A 21,198-nucleotide genomic window follows, 5' to 3' on the forward strand; every position below is an offset into this window, starting at 1 on the left:
CCCTTCCTTACAGGCTACTGCAGTCTCCCACCTCTTTTACAATTAATTCACAGAATCACTTGCCGCCCTCCAGTGTCTGGCTAACTGAGGTAGGAAAACAAATGGTCTCTCCTTGGTCTCATTCAGCCATACTTGCTGTCATCTTGCCATGATCCTGCTCAAGAGTGTTGCTGTTACTCTGCTTCTTTCCACATTAAACATTGGCTCTCCTTTGCTTGGCTTTCAAAGGTCTTCCTTCAAAATTCGCCCCACCCTCTTTAAGCACACCGTACTCTGCAGCAGGCTGGCCGGTGTCCCGTGAACACACACCACCTGTGGATGCCTCTGGGCCTTCCTACGTGTGATTCCTCTTCCTCCAATTCAGTTTGAACCTAACAAGTACCAAGGTACCAGTGCCTTCTCCGTCCTCAAAATTCATATGAACACTTACTTAAAAGTCAAGTGGAACTCAATATACTCCTTTACTAGCTGTTATTCTTTCCCATGAGCTAGTCACATGTATGTAATCAGACAGTAAATACTTTGAAGATAAGGATTAGCATGGGTTGAGCACTCATTTATGAACTAAATAGTATCAAAGCTATCTCTCTGTATAAAGCAGTTTTAATTGGTCTTTGGGCAATGAAATCACAGCAAAAAGTTCAAGATTCTCAGGCCTTGCAAGTGGATGTGTCCAAAGCTTTGGAAAAAACCTCCCTTGCAGCTGAACTCTAAGGAAGCCCCCATTTCCCCTGAAGTCCAACAGCTCCCAGCTTCTAACCTTGAATTCCCCACCTGTCCTGCTAGAACACAGTTACAGCAGACTTAGCTGAGAACACACCAGGGGGAAATTTCTCACACTTCTGAATTTCGCTTATCTGTTTGAACCTGTGATTTCACTAGTCCTACACTTTGAGAACTTCCATCAGAAATTAAAATGCTAAATTCAGAACATAGGAAAGAAAAACACCCTCATAACCAAAATAAAATATTCTGGCAATCCTGGGAACACTGGCTGCATTTTAGCTACAAGACTGCCCAGCATCAAACCAGTTTAAAACAATGCTCAGAGCCCCAAAGCAAATAAAATGGAGCTGAACAACTTTGAAGCTCTTGAGGGACAAAGGGGAGAGTTCCTGGAGATACTTTTTATTTTCAGTCAGACAGTAACGTTACAAACAACAAAAGACATTTTCTAAGGCTCATAGTGTTTGCTTAATTTATTTTTAAAATGCACACATGACCCATGCCAATGCAAACACCAGCAGGGCTGGGAGGACTTTCCTGGCTCCTCTGGGTTTTCAAAAGAGAGTCATGGTAATATCATTAAACCAGAGTTTCCTGACAATTCCCTTCTGGTACAGAATGTACTAATTGGGCAATGAACAGGACAGGTTCCTCAGTTTTGCACTGCTTCCTCCCTGGTCATAAATTCTTTTGGAGCTCCAAAAGATGAACGGGAAAGTCCCTACGACCTGACAGTAAGTGTAGACTACTTTCAGTGAACAACCAATGGTCGTTGCTTCTGCCAGCAAACCTCATCATAGTGTGGTCTAGAAGAACACTAGACTCAAACTGGGTTCCTGGGTTCCAGCCCATGCCCCACCCCTAATCTGCTATGTGAGGGTGAACAAGTCACTTACAACTTCCCTATTTTGTCAAATGAAGGGTGTAACTACAGAAGTCATGAGACTGTTACAAATTGAGAATAAGTACAGTAAATGTGCTTTGAATAACATGAAGTAGTTTGTTTAAATGTTAGACAGTATTAAGCCCAGTCCGGTCTTTGGACCTCTTCTCTACCTGTACCAATGATTCACAAGTAGGGAGATTTTGTCATCTTCCTGCCCAAGGGACAGTTGACAATGTTTGGAGATATTTTTGGTTGTTACACTTGGGGTTGGGAAGGTACTACTGCCATGTACTGGGACTGGGTAAAGGCCAGGAATGCTGCTAAATATCTTACAATGCATTTAGACACCCCCTCCTACTCCCCACCTCAAGACAGATCTGGCCTAAAATGTCAATAGTCTTAGTACTTCAGCTGAGAAATCCTGCTCTACACTCATCACTTAGTGGACTGCAGCCAGTCTTATAGCATTACATATAATCCGTATGTCACAATTCTCAGATTTGTATCTCCACCCAGACCTTTCTCCTAAACTTTAAATGCAACCTGGATATACAACAGCCCACTTGACATCTCCATTTGGATATTTAAAGAAATCTCCAGTGTGCCTCAAATGGACCTCCTGACTTCTCCCCATTTCTACCATAGTCTTTTCCCTTTCCATTGATGGCAATTCCATCCTTTTAGTTGCTTAGACCAAAAACCTTGGTGTCATCTTTACTCCACTGTCTTTTACAACCCCCTTCCAAAGGCAAGGGGTTTATTTATCACCCCTCTGCTCAAAACCCTTTAATGGTTTCCTCTGCTCCTAAGAGAGAAAGCCCAAAGCTTTGGAAGGGCCCACAAAGCCCCCCCACGATCTAGTTTCCATCCTCTGACTTCATATTTCTCTACTCTCCTTCACCTCCACTCTGTTCCTTAAACAAACCAGGTAAACTTCAACCTCAGGGTGTGTACTGGCTATCCCTTTGCCTAAAATATGCTTTCTCTAGATAGCTTTTACAGAAATAAAATCTGACTTTAAAGGGAATAAGCATGTTCAAAAAGAGATTTTAAATTCATTCCAGAAAAGTAAAACTTCAGAGACTATATCTTTAGGCCATAATAGAGGAATACAGACAGGTTTTGTGGCTTCAAGACGGTACAGATGTTGCCGTCACAAGAGTGATTTAATGGAAATTTCAATGTCAGCAAAGATCTAAACCCAAGTAACTATGGAGGGTCTAGGGAATCTTTTTCTTTGGGAGGCTAGAGAGAAAAACTGGTTTCTACAGTTTCCATAAGAGCTTGTGAGGGGAGAGGGTTTAGTAGTAGAGAAGTCACATAATATTTAGTTAATAACTGGCTTGATCCTCATTTGAAATGTAGCACTATAGTATAGAAAGCATTCTCTCCTAACCCACTGCTGTTAGCTAAACTGGTAAGAATATGTACTTGAACACTATTTATGATTTATGAATGCAGTACACTGTTAAGAAAGCAGGCTCAAGAGTCAAAGACAATTGCTTTTGTTCAGATCCTAGTTTTACCATTTCCTAGCTGCATGACCTTGAGCAAATCATGGAACCTGTGTACTTCAAGTCTCTGCAACTGCAAAGGAGGGAAGAGAGCAATCCCTGAACCATGGTACTGTTGTGTGCACTAAATGAAGTAATGCATATCAAACATTGAGCCTGCTGCCTCTGAGGAGCAAATGCTGGGGGTGGGGAGGAAGGGAGGCGACCAGTGTTTTTGTAATAAACTTTGTAGAACTACTTGGCTCTTTAAACTATATACATTGATAATTTTAACAAAAATTAAATTTAAAAAGTTCTCGGCACAGTGCCTGGACATAGTAAGTGCTCAATAAATGGTAGTTTTATAGCTCTAATTACGGCATTCTGATTGGCCTCTACCTGAGTGTCCTGTGCTTTTGCTACCTGTCCCCTGCCAAAAGAAAACAAAAACTGGATAAAATATCAAGTGACTCAAGTTTTCCTTCTAGTTTCTCTCTGAATCATCTCTAAACCTTTCACAAAAGGGTAGGCATCTGAGAGCGAAAACTCAAGTCCCATGGCAGTGGGAAGGTCACACTGCCCTCTACTCCCTCACAAAACCAATTATCCCAGCTATAGACACCAACCACCTGCCTTCTGGTCAAATTCAGGGCCCTCTGCTCTGGGCAAATGTTGAACCCAATTCCATTATGTCACCCCAAACTCACCCCCTATTATTATGTTAAACTGGCTACTTCAAAATAGATAAGAAGATCCATCACTCTTATATCCTCAGGCCCACATAGCAAAAGATTTGCCTTTTCCAAACCTCCCCAGGCAACCTCTACTAAGATTTCTAAACTCTCACCTAAATGGAGGGAAAATAACTCCTCTATGCCTTAGTCAACATAGATTGTAGCAGATCTAGAGAGAGCTGACTTCCGATGTAATAAAAGCAGACTGACTCCTGCTCTATCTCCAGAGCCAAAACATACTAAAGGTTGGCTGTCAGAGAGAGATAGGAAGAGAAGCAGGTGGGAATGTGGGCAGGCAGGGCAGATGGCGCTCGGCAGTGGCTGACACTGGAGGAGCACGATGAACCTCCCCACAAAGATAATAACAAGTTTCTCCTTCTGAACCAGCACTTGGCGGAAGTAATAACAGTGGCTCAGACTGTAATCCAGTTTAAAGGAGGAGTATATGACATATACCAGCTCCAAACATTTTTTAAAGTAAGAACAAATACAAAATAAGAGCCATAGGCCAAGTAACAAAATAAATGAATCTGGGATTCTTTTCAGCTCCCTCAGTGTAAATTATTACTTTTTTAAGAGAAAGGAAGTGAAGCATTTGGCCTTCCTTAAGAACAGCCCCTTGGTTTTTGACAGCCACACGCCTATTACCATCTGTCCTGCATCAGACTGTTTGGCGTGCTTTTCCTCTGTAAGAAAGCCTTCTTAGAAAACATTTAGATATTAAAAAAATTACTGGCAAATAAGGGGGAAAAGCCATCTAATTTTAACAGGACTTTTCTCCTTCCACACCTCTATAAAAAAAAATTTTTTTTTTTAATTTATTTATGATAGTTACACACAGAGAGAGAGAGAGAGAGGCAGAGACACAGGCAGAGGGAGAAGCAGGCTCCATGCACCGGGAGCCCGACGTGGGATTCGATCCCGGGTCTTCAGGATCGCGCCCTGGGCCAAAGGCAGGCGCTAAACCGCTGCGCCACCCAGGGATCCCAAAAAAAATTTTTTTTTAAACTATTCTCACACTGTCCAAACAGAAGCTATCCTGGCCTCCAGAGATGAGTCAGAGAGCTAGAATGCATGGCAACACTAGCCTTGAGTCAACAGAGTAAGCACCTATCCTACTGTGACTGTTTGTCCTCAGAGGCTCTTGAGCTAATCACATAAAAAGGGTTCACTATAACAGCACCTAACCTTCATCAATACTTGATCTGACTGTTCACATGGGACAGGTCAGCCACAATTGAGCAATGAGACCAGCTAATTTCTAACAAAAAGCAGGGAGTCAGATTTATGAATATTTGGAGGAGGTCAGCATATACTTACTTTTCTGACTCTCTTTGACAGCTCTCACACAGGGAGGGGCCAGGCCTTCTGAGTTGTGGGATGGAACTAGAGCTGGCATTCTCACCCAGAGCTTCCCCCCAGACATGGAGCACTGAGTCCAGAGAGCTTATGATTATTCAAGTACAGCTGGGGAAGGGCTCCTGGGGTGTCCAGTTCCTGACACTGCCATATGTGTCATTATGATGACATACCTATGCAGCCCTCCTAGAGCAGATGCATGAAGCAATCTTTTCATTTCATCCTACCAACCTCACCAAGTTAAACTGTAACTATGGAGGCAGTAGGAAACCGTATCTATTATAGTTGTGGTCATGGGCTTCCAAGAGCATCATGTTCTTTCCCAGCCTTAATGGGAGGCAGGGAGTAAGTCAAATCTACTGTTTACTCTGATCCCTGACATGGGGGCATCAGGTACTCCTCCTCCCTATCCAATAAAGGTGGCACCTGGGGTGAACTGCAAACACACAACCCAAGTCTAAAGCCCAGAGGTTCCCTTCATTCTTTCCACTCATTTAATAAACAAAAGGGTGCTAATCATTATAAACACCACAAAGGTTTTGCACCCTAAGTTCTTATTTTTATTAACCAGGAAAACTACTTTAAAGACAAACAAGGGAACTCTTCAAAAAGAAGATGCCACAGGCAATTTTCAGTTTACATTAGAGCCACTGATCTTATTTCAACTCTGCTTTTTTTCACTCTTTGATGATACCGATCATCAACTCAGTAAATGCTTTAACCAAATACAGCCTCCAGCCCAACAGGAGGATCTAGGGAGAGCCCAGGTTTACCTACTAATACTACATTTTAATAATGTGGCACCTTGGATTGGAATTCCAACTCTGCCTCTCAATAGCTATGTAATATTGAGCAAGTTACTGAGTCCCTTGGAGCTTTGTTTTCTTGTCCAAAAAATGAGATCAAACATGTAAAGTACGTGGCAACACACTTGCCATATAGGAATAGTTAGAACATAACTTTGGTATACCCAATCTCATCACTGTGTCAAGCATACTCTCGAGCTGACTCAAGCATGCCTGCCTTCAAAAATAAATAAATCTGGAGGTGCCATGTTAGTATACATTATGTATATTATAATGTATAGTATACATTAACTCAGTTAAGTGTCTGCCTTCACCTTCGGCTTGGGTCATAATCCCAGGGTCCTGGGATAGCGCCTGCATCAGGCTCCCTGCTCAGCAGGGAGTCTGCTTCTCCCTCCCCCTCTGCCTGCAGCTCCCCCCTGCTTGTGCTCTGTGTCAAACAAACAAATAAAGATAAATCTGTATTCTCAAGCCAAACACAAATGTTTAGCATTATGAATAAGCTCTGCTTTAAGATATCCATTTAAGTACAGTCTCAATTCTTTTCAAAGCCATTTATGACTATTTCATCCACTGCTCCTCAAAGAAAAGCACCGCAACCTGAACCCATCTCTGTCACCCACATCTCCTGAGAACATGTCTCTTACTCATTCTGCCCTCAGCACTTAAAGTGTTCTTCACTGTCCTTCCTCTTTCCAAATCTATCCTTTGAAAAGACCAACTCAATCTCTTCTTCCTCTCTGCCCTAAATTTAATCCACAGCCATACACACAAACTGCACATTTTGACTGTTTTTGTCTCTCCATACTTAACTAAATTGTTTCCTAATTGCTGTATGCATATTTCATCTCCCCTACTGCACTGTATGCTGCTAGTTGATAGGGGTAAGTTCTTTTATTCTTCAAGTCTCCATCTGAACAATGTACACTGATCTAAAATGTGCACAGATGTGTTAATAAATACTTAGTGATGTCTGTCTATACCCTATCCTGTTCTCTTACTGCCTTAAGAGGTGGAGCTGACTCAACTTTAACCAGAAATCCTTTCAGAGCAATTGCTAGATGCACACATAAATGCATTCTGAATAAGATTCTCCTTAAATTAAGAAACAAGAAGGGTGCCTGAGTGGTGCAGTCAGTTAAGTGACTGACTTTTGATTTCAGCTCAGGTCATGATCTCAGGGTCATGAGACTGAGCCCTACACTGGCTCCCTGCTCAGTGAGAACGGAGGTCTGCTTGTTTCTCTCCTTCCTCCTCTCCTCTGCCCTTCCCTTAACCTTAAAAATCAATCAATCAACCAATCAATCAATCAATCTTTAAGGAAGGAAGGAAAAAAAGAGAGAAAGAAACAAGGAGGCTCCAGTTTTTCTTTGGGACCTAAGTGCCACATTCTCAATGCATTATAGCCAATAGTCTTCTTGAATATCATCTCCAATGAGAACCTTTTCACTGTGGTTCTTGCAAATATTACTTCTAAATGATCCTACAGAGTTCATGGAAAAAAAAAAAAAAGGCAACATACCATGAATTCATCAACCTCATCAACCTCAAGAAATCTCAATAGTCTCTACCCTCACCATAGCCTAGTCCTTCAAAGAAAAAAAAAAAAAGACAACATGGTAGGACCTCAACTAAGGCTGGTAGGTAATCCACTCTGACCCCTTGCCAATCCCACCCTAGCTCCCACCCCCTAGGCCTGGGCAATCACCACAGAATTGGCGAAAAGGCATCAGTCCCTAAAGGAGTGGCAAACAACTAACAGTTTCACAACTTAGGACGATGAATGCAGTGCTGTGGCCAAGAACAGCCGCCTCCTTAAACCACAGGAACTACTGATCCAAGTAATTCACAGTTGGGAGAGGGGCTTGTATTATACAAAGCACCAAAGCAACTCGTTTTGCCTCCTCTGACTCTCATCTTCCCATTGAATTCAACTGCAAATTCCAATTCTAACAGGACATGCTTACCCTAGGGCTTGGCTCACTTAACTACCTGGAATGGTTATACTCTGGAGGGTTAAATTTAAGGAGGAAAATCTGGAGAAATAGGAGCTTAGAGGAAAAAACCTTTTATTATAGTGTTACAATATGAAGTCTTAACTCAAATACAGGCATTTTACTGTCTTGCCAATTGACTTCTCTTATATCCTGTGCAACTAACATGACTCCACAGAATCCTTTATGACAACCATTCAAACAACAAAAAAAATTAATCCTCTGTTACACCACTACTGAATGAAGTCTCTCTTACTAACTAGAATGTGTGGAGAAATAGGATTCACATCACCAGGTTTCTTTTCTTAATTTGCCTCTTGATCTGAACCATATATAAAGCATTAGTCAGAAAAATACCATTCTTACAACAGACAATTTGTCCTCAAATAAACATCAATTTTATTTTTCAAAATTTGAGGGTAAATCCCAACATGATGCAAGGGCAGACTTAACAGTTATATGATTGTATAGGGTGGGGTGCTGGGCCTAATACATAGCATTGTTAACCAGAGAAGAATGAAAAGGAATGCTCACAGGCCCGTACCATATGAAACATCTGTAACTGTGAGCGCTCAGCATCAAGACTTTACTCAACCAACCAAAACCAACAACCAAGAACCATCATCACCTTAGCAGAGGGTAGAAGACACTGTTTAATCAGCTAGCAAGGAGAAGCAGATCAATAAATCAAACACAGAGAAGAGTGTCTCAGAACTATCAAAATATTTAAATTCATGGTGAACTCAACAATTCTCTCACTTACTGTCCCACACATAAAAAGTCAAAATATCACTTGGGCCACTCTGGGTTGTGGGTGAGGAGGTAGACAGGCCGTAATAGACTGAAAATACATCAACAAGAAGACATGCAAATAAGGTAAATAAAGCGAAAGCCCAACAACAATATTTAGGATATATAATTGAGTTTGTCTTTGTTCCTTGGAAAAATGAAAGCCCCACCCAAAGCCAAAGTAAAAACATAAACAAAAACAACAAAGCAGGAAGAGATTCCAAAGGCATGTGGTCTAGGTTTAGTATACATTTACACTGGAAGGACAGTTGGTGATATTTTGACTTTATTTTTTTAAATGCTAAATGTAAAAAACTTTGTTCTTTCAACACCCAAACCAGAGCAGAGAGACAGTAGTAAATTATAAATGTGGATAAAGTAATCCACAGGACATGAAGATGGGGGAGGGGGAGGGGAGAAGGGGTAGGTTTTTGTATTGTTGCTGTTGGCAGGAGAGCTAAGCAGTCTTAAAGAACATTCTAGGCTTCTAGGTTTGCCATGAAAGGGTATCACAAATCCCAAGGCCCACCACCTACCCCTTCTCCTCTTCTCCGAGGGCACCTACCTTACTGTAAGTCACTACTGATAAGTTGTTTGCGTGACTGCTGGGGGACAGATTTACAGAGTTCTGTGAGAGTCTATTCTCATCTTGCTCGGTTTGGTCAGGAGCAGGAGCCCATGTGTTTTTGCTGATCGAGTCGAACCCGGAACCCCCAGGGTCTTTTAAGTTGTTTTCATCTGATTGTCGGTTCTTTTGGGGAGAGGCAAACGGGTTGAAGTTTCCTTCTACCTTGCGATGTGGCTGTGTGTTGAACTCCGTTTCAAAAGATGACAGCTGCTGCGTTACTCCTAAAAGTCCACCCACCTCCACACTGAGAATCACCCAGATGACATCTGAAACAAAAGGGCAATTCATGTCAGTGACAGGCATTCCTTCAAGACCCAAAGCAGCCACCACCATTACTCCAAAATGCCTCTCAAAGCCACCCAAATCTTAGGAAGGAATGTCCTTTAAAAGCTGGCTGACAAAGTAGTCCAGTACATTTGCACTGCATGCATTTCTACATTTTTGATAATATCACATTCAAACTCCAGTACACATTCAGTATAGGTCTATGGTAAGACCTGTGAAAGTATCTGTTAAAAGGTTACCAGTTGATCCTGATGCACAGCCATATTTGGAAATCACTGTTCCAGAGAACAATGATCTATAGATAGAAACCTAAAAACTATTTTCCCAGAATTATAAGCTCGTGGTTTTGCTTTGGTTTGAATGTATGTAACTAGAAAACTCAGGGCAGAGGTGCCTGAGTGGCTCAGTCAGTTAAGTGTCTGCCTTCCACTTCATCCTGGGGTCCAGGGATTGGGCTCTGTGTTGAGCTCCCTGCTCAGCGAGGCGTCTGCTTCTCCTTCTCCCTCTCCCCTTCTCCCCCACCCTGTGCTCTCTCTCTCTCTCACTCTGTCTCACTCTCTCTCCCTTGAATAAATTCATTTTAAAACAATCTTAAAAAAAAAATAGAAAACTCAGGGCAGGCATAATTCTTGAGCCAAAAAATGCTTATAATTACTAAAATTGCAACTTATCAACTACCTCCTCTCTACTTCTTTGAGCAATTTAGAATGACAACATACTGTCCAAATAGGACAACGGAGAGTAAAGAGGGGAGCTAGTAATAATGACCACCAGGACACACATGTAAACCAGCATTAACCATGAGTATATTAAGACAAATATCACTTGGGGTGTTTTCTTTTTCTAATGATCTATGTGATCAAAAGATACCAAAAATTCAGTATGCCCAGACTTTCTAAAATAATCCAATTTAACACCAACTTTGCCTTTGTCATATAGAAGCCTTACCATCTACATTGAAACCATAAGGATGTGTCTTAAAAAGAGGACTTTTGGTCGTAATTCAGTTATTTTTCTCAACTGCCAAAGCAAAAGGTTCAAATAGAAGAGTAAAGAGTTCCCTTTGATGTTCTGCACCTCAATTCAGAGAACAGTGACATCAACTTTCCTGCTAGGAAGGCCTTTAAAAAGCAAGCTACAGAAAGGTCAAGAAGCTTTTAAGTATGAATCCAGCTGAAGCAAATGTGAAAAGTTATCCAAAGCTCCTGAATAACTGCTAAATGGTTGATACAAAAAGGCTAATAAATTCCATTAGTTACTCACACAGAAATTCAGATAATATTAAGAATAGGGAACCCCCCGCCCTACCAATACTAAAAGGAATAGTGAAAGAAACTGGGGAAAACACTCTTGGGCTGTGCTTAATCTCAATTTTCAATCTGGGTTCTGTGTCTGATGAAGGCCATAAATACCCCATTTGCATTAGGTGGTTTGGGAGCTTCATTAAACAGCTAGGAGCCAGAACCCAGCTAGGAGCCAGAACTGTAGTAAGCAGAGATGCAGTGACATCTGCTGTTGACTTCTGGAATTAGCACCTCTGCAGCCACTAGCTGCACTAGCAGGACTCCTAGGAATGGGAATCCATTCCAGACACAATTTTTCATTAAAGCAAATGTGAATCCTCATGTAAACTTGTGCCAGAAAAGTTCAATCTGTTGATTAACACAGGATATGCAGCATGCCACTTCATTTGGAAATATGGGATGGTGCTAGGTCAGAGGACTTTGATTCAGAGCTCTTAAGTCAATCTCATAAACCAACATGACGTAGGCCTTAAAGAACAATTCAGTGGCAGGCAGCTAAGGAAGATTCATTCCATGCTTTCCTAGCCTATCTTTCTAACCAAAGTCAACATTTTTTCACTTTATTTTTTGTTTTTCTCAAACAGATATGCCCTATCTTACAGTACATTAATTCGTACTACTTCTCTTTCACCCATCTATTTTCCAAAGTTCTTTTAAGCACATGATATGTTTCACATACTCAGTTACAGGTCATACACTTCCTTCATTTTGCTCAGGAAACTAAATGCTTACAAGCAGAGAAAAGATAGTCTTCTGAAGACTATTATCAGTATATAAGACTAATGACATCTTCTCCCCTGGCTTTAAGAACTAAAACTTCTTTCGTGTAACTCATTGGGCCATATCATACGTAAGCCACTGCACTCTCTTTACTGTGGCTATTCTTCCATACTGTTCACAGATTTTACATTGTAGCTATAAAGAGAGGGTCATTTAAGAAACCACTGATTTATAAACATCCAACAATGAACACTCCAGCTCTGATCCTCCCAAGTTATTATTACCATGATGGGTCATTATGAACAGCAAAGTACACCTTCTACATGGTATAATCTAAGCCATCTAAATAAGCACTACTAGCCCGCATGTTTCTTTTTTTTTTTTAAGATTTATTTATTTATTTATTCATGATAGAGAGAGAGAGAGAGAATGAGAGAGAGAGAGAGAGGCCCACACAGGAGGAGGGAGAAGCAGGCTCCATGCCAGGAGCCCGACGCGGGACTCGATCCTGGGACTCCAGGATCACGCCCTGGGCCAAAGGCAGGCGCTAAACTGCTGAGCCACCCAGGGATCCCCAGCCCTCATGTTTCAAAATGTGTTCGTCCCATGCAGAATGTGCGAGAATGAGCGTGTGTTAAACAAAGAGAAAAAAGTGATCAAAATGGACCAAATAAGCTTGTTTCAGAGAGGCTGACCACCGATTCTTGCCAGAATGCCTTACTTACTGAGGTAAGAACTGCCAGCCATGTATTTTACTACTTGTGATGGAAGGAATCGTAGGGGTCATCAAATGAAAGGCTACACCTTCTAGATACAGGATTCGAGGTCTGGAGACAGAAATGATGGACCCGATATCAGTCTTCAAGTTAAACGCCAACTTGTACTGATGACTAAGAACACTCAACTCTCAGAATAGCTTTTCCAACTCATACTTATTTCTCCTCAACAGGAACTTGGGAATCCAAGAACTCAGGGAACTACAGCTATATTAAGTCAGTCCCATTTCCCAGGCTATAATATCTTTACCAACAAACATATATGATTTTTGGTACCAATAACAAGAATGAGCCAACAGGATGTCCTAGAAAAGTAGCCAATAAAGTAGAATCAAGTGCCAAGCCTATACTTTATGGGTTAGTAAAGCCAATGGAGAAACTGATTTTAGAATGTCTTGCCTTAAGGTGTTTTACAAAAAGAATCTGAGCCAGGACTTTTGAGATAAATGGTACTATAAATAGTTTCATTCAGCTTGTCCCTTTTACATATAAAACCTTTAATAAGTATATAACTTTAATAATAAGTATAAACTTCCTTTTGTAGAAATGTATGATCAATTACTAAAGAGAGTACACAAACTTTGTACTTCTTTTTTTTTTTTTGGTAATTTTTATTTATTTATGATAGTCACACAGAGAGAGAGAGAGAGAGAGAGAGAGAGGCAGAGACATAGGCAGAGGGAGAAGCAGGCTCCATGCACCGGGAGCCCGACGTGGGATTCGATCCCGGGTCTCCAGGATCACGCCCTGGGCCAAAGGCAGGCGCTAAACCGCTGCGCCACCCAGGGATCCCTGTACTTCTTTAGTTTAGATTTATTAGAAATGCAGAGCAAAAGGAAAGTATTTTGGGGTGCCTGAATGGCTCAGTCAGTTGGGCATCCAAATCTTGATCTCAGCTTAGGTCCTGAACTCAGAGTTATGAGTTCAAGCCCCATGTTTAGGGAAAAAAAAAAAAAAAAAAAAGAGGAAAATACTTTACTTGAAGCCCAACTCCATAATCTTAAGGAACCATACTGATGTACAAAGACATCTCAGATTATGGTAGGAATGTTAGAAACATTGCATACGTCTAAAGGCTGGCATCACAGATCAAATCACGTGATAATAAAAAAATCAGTACAATATTCGAACTGGTAAGTTTGTTCCTTGTAGGGTTATGGGTTATAATACATGCATAGCATGGGTACATGTTAACTGGAGTTGAATAAGTAAATGAATTGTGAAATGTGGGAGAGCAAGGTTTCTCATTGTTGAAGAAGGATATTACAGATGATCAAGAAAGGAACATTCTAAAATGAACTCTGTGGTACCGGATTAAAGTCAGAGACAGAAGTATAAACTCATGTTTATCTTAATATATATACAGATGAGGAAACACAGAAACAAGGATAGATATGTCTGTTTACAGAGGTTAGGATGTATACACACATGACCTAGCTCTGTCTGCTGAGAAGGCCTAGAAGTAATAACAGCCCAGTAGTACTGAACATATCCAGTGCCCAGTGGTTTCTGAATAGCATTCGCTAATAGAAAAAGAGAAATGGCTGATTCTGGGCTAAGACATGGAAAATATAAGATGAGCCTGGAATATCTTTGTAATATCAGAAACTAAGAAAGTGTTCAAAAAAACACTTTCAAAAAAAAGGATAGAAGTATGTCACAGGGATACAGGTGCAACCTGAAAGAGCTCCTTCTGGCCAAAGCTGGAACAATTTAGGCAATAAAATAACATAGTACTGGATTATAACTCAAAATATAAAATAGATATTAGATACACATGAGTCCATAGTGATACAAATAAATGACTTAATGGGTAAGTAGAGATAAATTTCTTTACATAAGAACTCCAAATAATATATGTAGTTACTTCCCCTTCTACAAGATGGAGTTTAATTCTATATATCCCCCAATCCATATTGAATGTGGGACAGACTTAGTGATTTGCTTCCAAGGAACAGAACAGGGAGAAAGACGCCTGGTGGTTCAGCGGTTGAGCGTCTGCCTTGGGCTCCCTTCAAGATTGAGTCCCGCATCGGGCTCCTTTCAAGGAGCCTGCTTTTCCCTCTGCCTATGTCTCTGCCTCTCTCTCTGTGTCTCTCATGAATAAATATTAAAAAAAAAAAAAAAAGAATAGGGAAAGAGAAAAACAGTAACTTTACAATGGAGAAACTGGCAACAAACAATTTAATCAAGTGACCCATGTTAATATCACCAGTGATGTTATGTATATATCAGGTGCCCCCTGGTAAGGTACTTCATCTCTGTAGTATTCCCCAAATCTATAACATTAGTCTAAATAAATTTAAGAAAACATCAGAAGAAGCTCAAATTGGGGTATGTTATGAAGGATACCTGCCATTATTCCTCCAAACAGTCATGGGTCATGAAAACAGAAAAGACTCTGAGAAACTGTCACAGGTCAAGAGACTAAAGCCAAGATAACTACATGTCATGTGGTGCCATAGACCAGATGCTGGGAACAGAAAGTCATGAATGGAACGATGAAATAAAATCTAAAGAAAGATAAAATCTAAAGAAAGTCTATGCTCACTTCAGCAATACATCCATGAAAACTAGAATGTTATAGACATTAGCATGGCCCCTGCACAAGGATGATATGCAAATTCATGAAGCGGTCCATATTTTTAAAAAATCTAAATAAAGTCTGGAGTTCAGTTAATAGTAACTCAACATGTGCCACAGTGTTGAGGTCTTCATTCTAACAAGTTGTCCATTCAAACTAGACACAGGAGTTCACTCCTATATGCAGTGTGATGGCTCTTTTCTTCCTGGGCTACCCTATTTCAGTACAGCAGTAAGGGCCAGTCAACAGTCTTCAAACAGATGTAACAGCAACAGCTATACAAATGAGCCATCACCTTGATGTGCATGTTGGGCTGAAGCTGCCCAATGACTTCCAGAGCATGCCTCTGGCATGCATAAAATACAAACGCAAGTCACTTGAAGAAAGCAATAATGTGCCATATCAGTATGCTCCACTTGGGTCTAGGCTTCCCAAGGGACAAGGCTAGGGGACTTGAGAAAGCACAACTTTTACAAACTCAGTTTACGAAGACACCTCAAAATGGTTCAAACTGTGCCTCGGACTGAAATCTGATGGGCTTCTGATCCCCAGAGCAAATGCCCTGGGCGTGTCCCAGGGAGCAATGAGACCAGAGGGCCCCAACACCAGGAGACACATCCTGGCTTCTGTCAGCATGCACATGGAAGACTACGATGGAGGTCACACCTAGGTTTGGGAGTGCTAGATTCAAATCCTTCCTAAAGCTCCACCCATCTTCTAAGCATGACAGAAACTCACATTTGCCCTGAGGATTAAGAAACAACTTGGAAAAAAAAAAAAAAGAAACAACTTGGATCCAGACAGGTGCACAGGCTCCAGTCAACTGCTCAGCTAAAGGCTGTAGGCTCACATTTCATCTCCCACAGGAAGGCTGGATATGTACTGCCTAGTCTGAGCACTGCTAGTCTATGCCTGAAACATTCCCAGACAGTAAGTAGTGCAAAGGACAGCATTATGAGCAAGTCTCAACATATTTGTGTCTGTCTCTTGGAACTACTAAGGCGGCAGTGTTTGTGTACCACTGGGAAAAGAAGGTACTTCCAATTGTCAGCACTAATCTAACTAGTCTCAACTTCCAGTCTACATTTCCACACTATTTATTCAACACAGAGCTCCCATGACAATGGCCAGGCACTTAGACACTCACTATATCTATCAACACACCACCTACCTACCTTGGCATTGAAGGGAGAAGAGGGTAGAACTGGGCTCCATCCAGTTCATGAGGTGCTCCGAGTGACACCTGAAGGACTGCCTCTGCTCAAACTCTGTTCCCTACCCACCCTTACTCCCCACCTCATCTTAACACAAATGCATTAAAACCTTGTTCCTGGATTTCAGTATTATTCTCAGGAATTTCCAATTAAAATGCAAATGCCCCTCAAAGGAATATAGTAAGCTACCTTAAACTCATTATCAAATCAACCACTAGGCCCAAGTTCACATAGGGGAAAAGAAAAAGGCCTAAGAGCAATGAAAGCCTGGATGAGACGAGACAGTGATGGGTCCCTGGGGCCCCTAATAGGGATAGAGGTCCACAAAGAAAAGTTGAAATGGCAACAACAAAGTAACTATTCCTACTTCACAATTTTCCTAAATCATGCCCTATTTAAAAATTATGAGCTTCTACCTTGATTTGGGGATAGGATGGGGGACTACAGTGATCATTTAACCATTTAATTACTGGCTTCAGTTTTAGGAAACAAGAATTTCAACCTCTCAAATCTAGGAAATCAGTGCCATAGAAGTTAAAGAGTCAAAACATATCTGAGATCAAAGATGAAAATCAGGGTGCCTGGGTGCCTTAGTTGGTTGAGCATCTGCCTTTGGCTCAGGTCGTGATCCTGGAGTCTTGGGATAGAGGACTGCGTGGGGCATCCTGCTCAGCCAGAGAGCCTGCTTCTCCCTCTCCCTCTGCCCCTCCCCTTGCTCGTGCTCTCACTCTCATTTACTCTCTTAAATAAAACCTTTAAAAAATATTTTTTAAAAAGATGAAAATAAGCTCAGAATGAAAAAGAAAAAAACAACCCTATTAACTGGGCTGGAAGGACAGACACTTATTTACAAAGGCAGGTGCAAAGTTAAGAGAAAACATGATTTCTCCCAAGATCATGTAGCTGCTATAAAATGCTCTAACAACCCTCGGATTGACTACTGCTTTCTTACCAACGATACCCCCAGACTCATTTTGTTGTAGCATCAATTACTGAGGATTGTTGATTGTTAAAATGCCCCTGCCTCAAGATAGCACCCAAACCTTAATTAATCCTCCCTTCTAATCCTGCCTCAGAAATAGCAACCAATCCAAAATTGATCCCCACTTTCCGTTGAGCCCTCTCAGAATCCTTCAGCAGGAACCCAAACTGTATGAAGACTGCTTCCCTTCTCCCTCTCGTTGTGTGGCATTCCACAATTCCCCCTAGAAAGCCTGCCCTCACCGAATTACATTAATAAATTCTGGTTGTATCAGGCTAGGGGCTTGTTTCAGGTGACCTTTGAAACCTTCTGGCTTTCTCTTTCCCCTCCCAGCTTCAACTTCTAGATGCAGACTCCATCCCTTCCTACTTCCCTTCTCTTACAGACTGCCCTCTCATGAAGTGGGCCAGGTTGGCCCAGCCATCAGCTGATACCACAGGAAAGAGGAATGCATTCATTCAATGATAAGAGGGTCAGAGAAAAGAGAGAAGGAACAGCCTCAAGAGTAGAGAAAACCCAGGAGTATATGGTGTTCTAGAAGCCTAGTCACAAGCGTTTCATCAATTGGGTCCAGTGCAGCTAATAATCCAAGTAAGGCTGAGAAGTGAGAACAAAGCATTGGAGGTAGCATTATGTAAGTCTACTGGTACTGAAAAGAGCAGTTTCAGTGGAGTGGTGGGGGCAGAAGCCTGATGGAAAGAATTCAGGAGTACAGAAATCAAGAGGTGGGGATAGTCATTACTGACACAAAATATTCCAAGGAGTTTTGCTATGAAGGAGAGCAGCAAAATGGGAGAGAAGCTGGAGGAAATAACAGCATTATATTATATGTAACAGCAAGAAATTTTTAGAAACTTGAATGTCCATCAGTAGTGACCGGCTGGAAAAATGATGACACATCGACCCGAGAGGGGACACTCCACAGCCATAAAAAGTAATGAAGATTTCTAGAGTGGGGCACCTGGGTGGTTCAGTTAAGTGTCTGTCTTTGGCTCAGGTCATGATCTGAAGGTCCTGGGATGAACCCCACATCAGGCCCCCTGCTCAGTGGGGAGCGTGCTTCTTTCTCCCTCTCTCTCTGCTACTCCCTTGCTTGTGCTTTCTGTCAAATAAATAATTAAATTTTTAAAAAAGGTTTCTAGGGAATCCCTGGGTGGCTCAGCGGTTTGGCGCCTGCCTTTGGCCCAGAGCGTGATCCTGGGGTCCCGGGATCAAGTCCCATGTCGGGCTCTCTGCATGGAGCCTGCTTCTCTCTCTGTGTCTCTCATGAATAAATAAATAAAATATTTAAAATAAATAAATAAATAATAAAAAAATAAAAAAGGTTTCTAGAGCGATCTCTAGAATATATTATTAAGTGGGGAGAAAAAGATGCAGATCAGTATCTATCGTTATGGGACTTTTGTGTAAGCATAGGGTCAGACTTACATATATTGGCTAGCATTTGAAAGACAAAGCAAAACAACAGTGTACAGATAAACCATAAATGAATAAATAAAAATGGGTATCTCGTTGAAGGAGGCAGTAATGGGAGACTCTTCTAATTATATCATTAGTAAATTGTGACTTAAGATTAGTAGAAATGCCCTAGATACTGAAAAAACAAACAACAAACAACAAAAAGAAAACAGAAAAAAAAAAAAAAGAAAACAGAAACAAAAAAACCTAGGTCAAAAGGAGATGGAATAAGCGCTGGAGATAAATTTTGCAGGATGGTGATTGGCATAGGATAGGAGCACAATAAACAGCCAATTATTTACACAACACTACTTGCATTAAAAAACAAACAAAAAAATGTTTATTTTGTTGCCCTGTTGGAAGTCAGTCAATGTTAAGAGTAACTATAGCTGAAGGATTGTAACAATGACAGTTAACAAAAAGCAGAAAAGACCTTATTTAAGCAAGTTAACATTTAATGCCGTAATTTAAAAATCAAATACTTTGGTAAGATTGGGCATTATCTTGTCAGTGAACACCTCCTGTGGTATGGAAGACAACACAACAAAACAGTAAACAGTTTTCAATTGATAATGTAACTTTATAAGCAGTCTGCTCTGCAGACCACCTATATCAAGACCATGTGGGGGGCAGCCCTGGTGGCTCGGCGGTTTAGCGCCGCCTTTAGTCCAGGGTCTGATCCGGGAGACCCGGGATCAAGTCCCACGTGGGGCTCCCTGTATGGAGCTTGCATCTCCCTCTGCCTGTGTCTCTGCCTCTCTCTGTCTCTCTCTCTCTCTCATGAATAAATAAATAAAATCTTAAAAAAAAAAAAGACCATGTGGTTTGTATGTGAAAAATACAGATTCCTGGGTCCCTAACTACAATGAACTAAAATGGGTTTCATATATGAAATCTAAGTGTTTATGATATCTCTAAGAAGGGTATATAACCCTTTAACTTTTAATCCTCACGTATTAGTTTCACTGAAAGCAATCAGAGCACCAACTCCTTCCTCTAAAAACTGGCAATTAAAGGTAAAGAATTTAACCTAGCCTTATTATAAAAACATGAATTTCAAGTTGTCATTGTTGATGAAAAAAAATTTACTTTTTTTTTAAAATTTTATTTATTCATTCATGAGAGACACACAGAGAGACATAGGCAGAGGGAGAAGCAGGCTCCCTGTAGGGAGCCTGATGCCGAAATCAATCCCAGGATCTCGGGATCGTGACCCAAGCCAAAGGCAGATGTTCAACCACTGAGTCAACCCAGGTGCCCCATAAAATTTTTCTTTTTATCCCAGAACTACTCCAGCTAATGTATGAGGAAGACATAATCACATTGTGACCCCTGATGAAATGATTCCGGCAGTAATTATCAATGAATGAAAACCATTAGGGAAAAGGTTGGTTGACAGGGAGGACCTCTGCAACTGAAGGATCAGGCTATCACTACCTAAAACCTTTGATTACTTTTAGCATCACTCAAACCCTAACAATTTTCAATAGCCAAAACAATTTGAAAAAGAAGGAAGTTGGAAGTCTCACATTTCCTGATTTCAAAACTTATTATAGCACTACAGTAATCAAAACAGTGTGGTATTGTTAAAAAGATGGACAGACCAATAGAAGAGAAGAGAGAGTTCAGAAGCAAACCCTCACATATATGGTCAAATGGTTACTGACAAAACTAGAAAGGCCATTCAAAGGGGAAAGGACAGCCTTTTCAACAAGTGGTGCTGGGAAAACTGAACATCATATGCAAAAGAATAAAGTTGGACCCTTACTTCACACCATATACAAAAATTGACTCAAAATTGATCAAAGACCTAAACATCACAGCCTAAACTATAAAACTCTTAGAAGAAAACACTGAGATGAAGCTTCATGACACTAGACTTGGAAATCATTTCTTGGACATGACCAAAAAAAAAAAAAAAAAAAAACACAGGCAACCAAAGAAAAAATAAATTGGACTACATCAAAATTAAAACTTTTGTGCATCAAAGGACACAACAGTGAAAAGGCAACCCGCAGAATAAAGAAAGTATATGCAAACTGTATATCTCATAAGGAGTTAATACTCAGAATATATAAAGAACTCCTACTTAAAAAACAAACAAACAAACAAACAAACAAAACCAAAGCCTGGGGTGCCTGGGTGGCTCAGTCAGTTAAGTATCTATCTGCCTCTGGGTCGAGTCATGATCCTAGGGTCCTGGGATGGAGCCTGACATCAGACTCCCTACTCAATAGTGAGTCTGTTTCTCCCTCTCCCTCTATTCCTCTACCCACTTGTGCTCACTTGCTCTCTCTCAAATAAATAAAATCTTAAAAAAATGAAAAATGTGATTAAAAAATGGCTTGAATTGACAAGCTGAATGACCAAAAAGCACATGAAAAGATGCTCAACATCACCAACCATTAGGGAAATGCAAATCAAAACTGTAAAACTTACTACCCATTAGGACGGCTACTA

At 40.9% G+C, this 21,198-nt stretch overlaps 1 protein-coding gene and 1 non-coding gene across 3 annotated transcripts in view; one reads left to right on the plus strand and one right to left on the minus strand.

The window, feature by feature from the left end:
* ILRUN (inflammation and lipid regulator with UBA-like and NBR1-like domains) overlaps positions 1–21,198 on the minus strand; it is a 94,488-nt gene that overhangs the window by 9,979 nt on the left and 63,311 nt on the right. For both annotated transcript variants that reach the window (XM_038553796.1, XM_038553797.1), the window contains one exon: positions 9,353–9,681. In XM_038553796.1, the coding sequence (XP_038409724.1) occupies positions 9,353–9,681 (329 nt within the window). The remainder of the gene's footprint in view (positions 1–9,352; positions 9,682–21,198) is intronic.
* On the plus strand, positions 15,040–15,147 carry LOC119874341. Its single transcript, XR_005368204.1, has one exon. It is a non-coding gene; the product is annotated as a U6 spliceosomal RNA (small nuclear RNA).

The sequence above is a fragment of the Canis lupus genome, chromosome 12 (genome assembly GCF_011100685.1).
Source record: "Canis lupus familiaris isolate Mischka breed German Shepherd chromosome 12, alternate assembly UU_Cfam_GSD_1.0, whole genome shotgun sequence".
NCBI classification, from domain to species: Eukaryota; Metazoa; Chordata; class Mammalia; order Carnivora; family Canidae; genus Canis; species Canis lupus.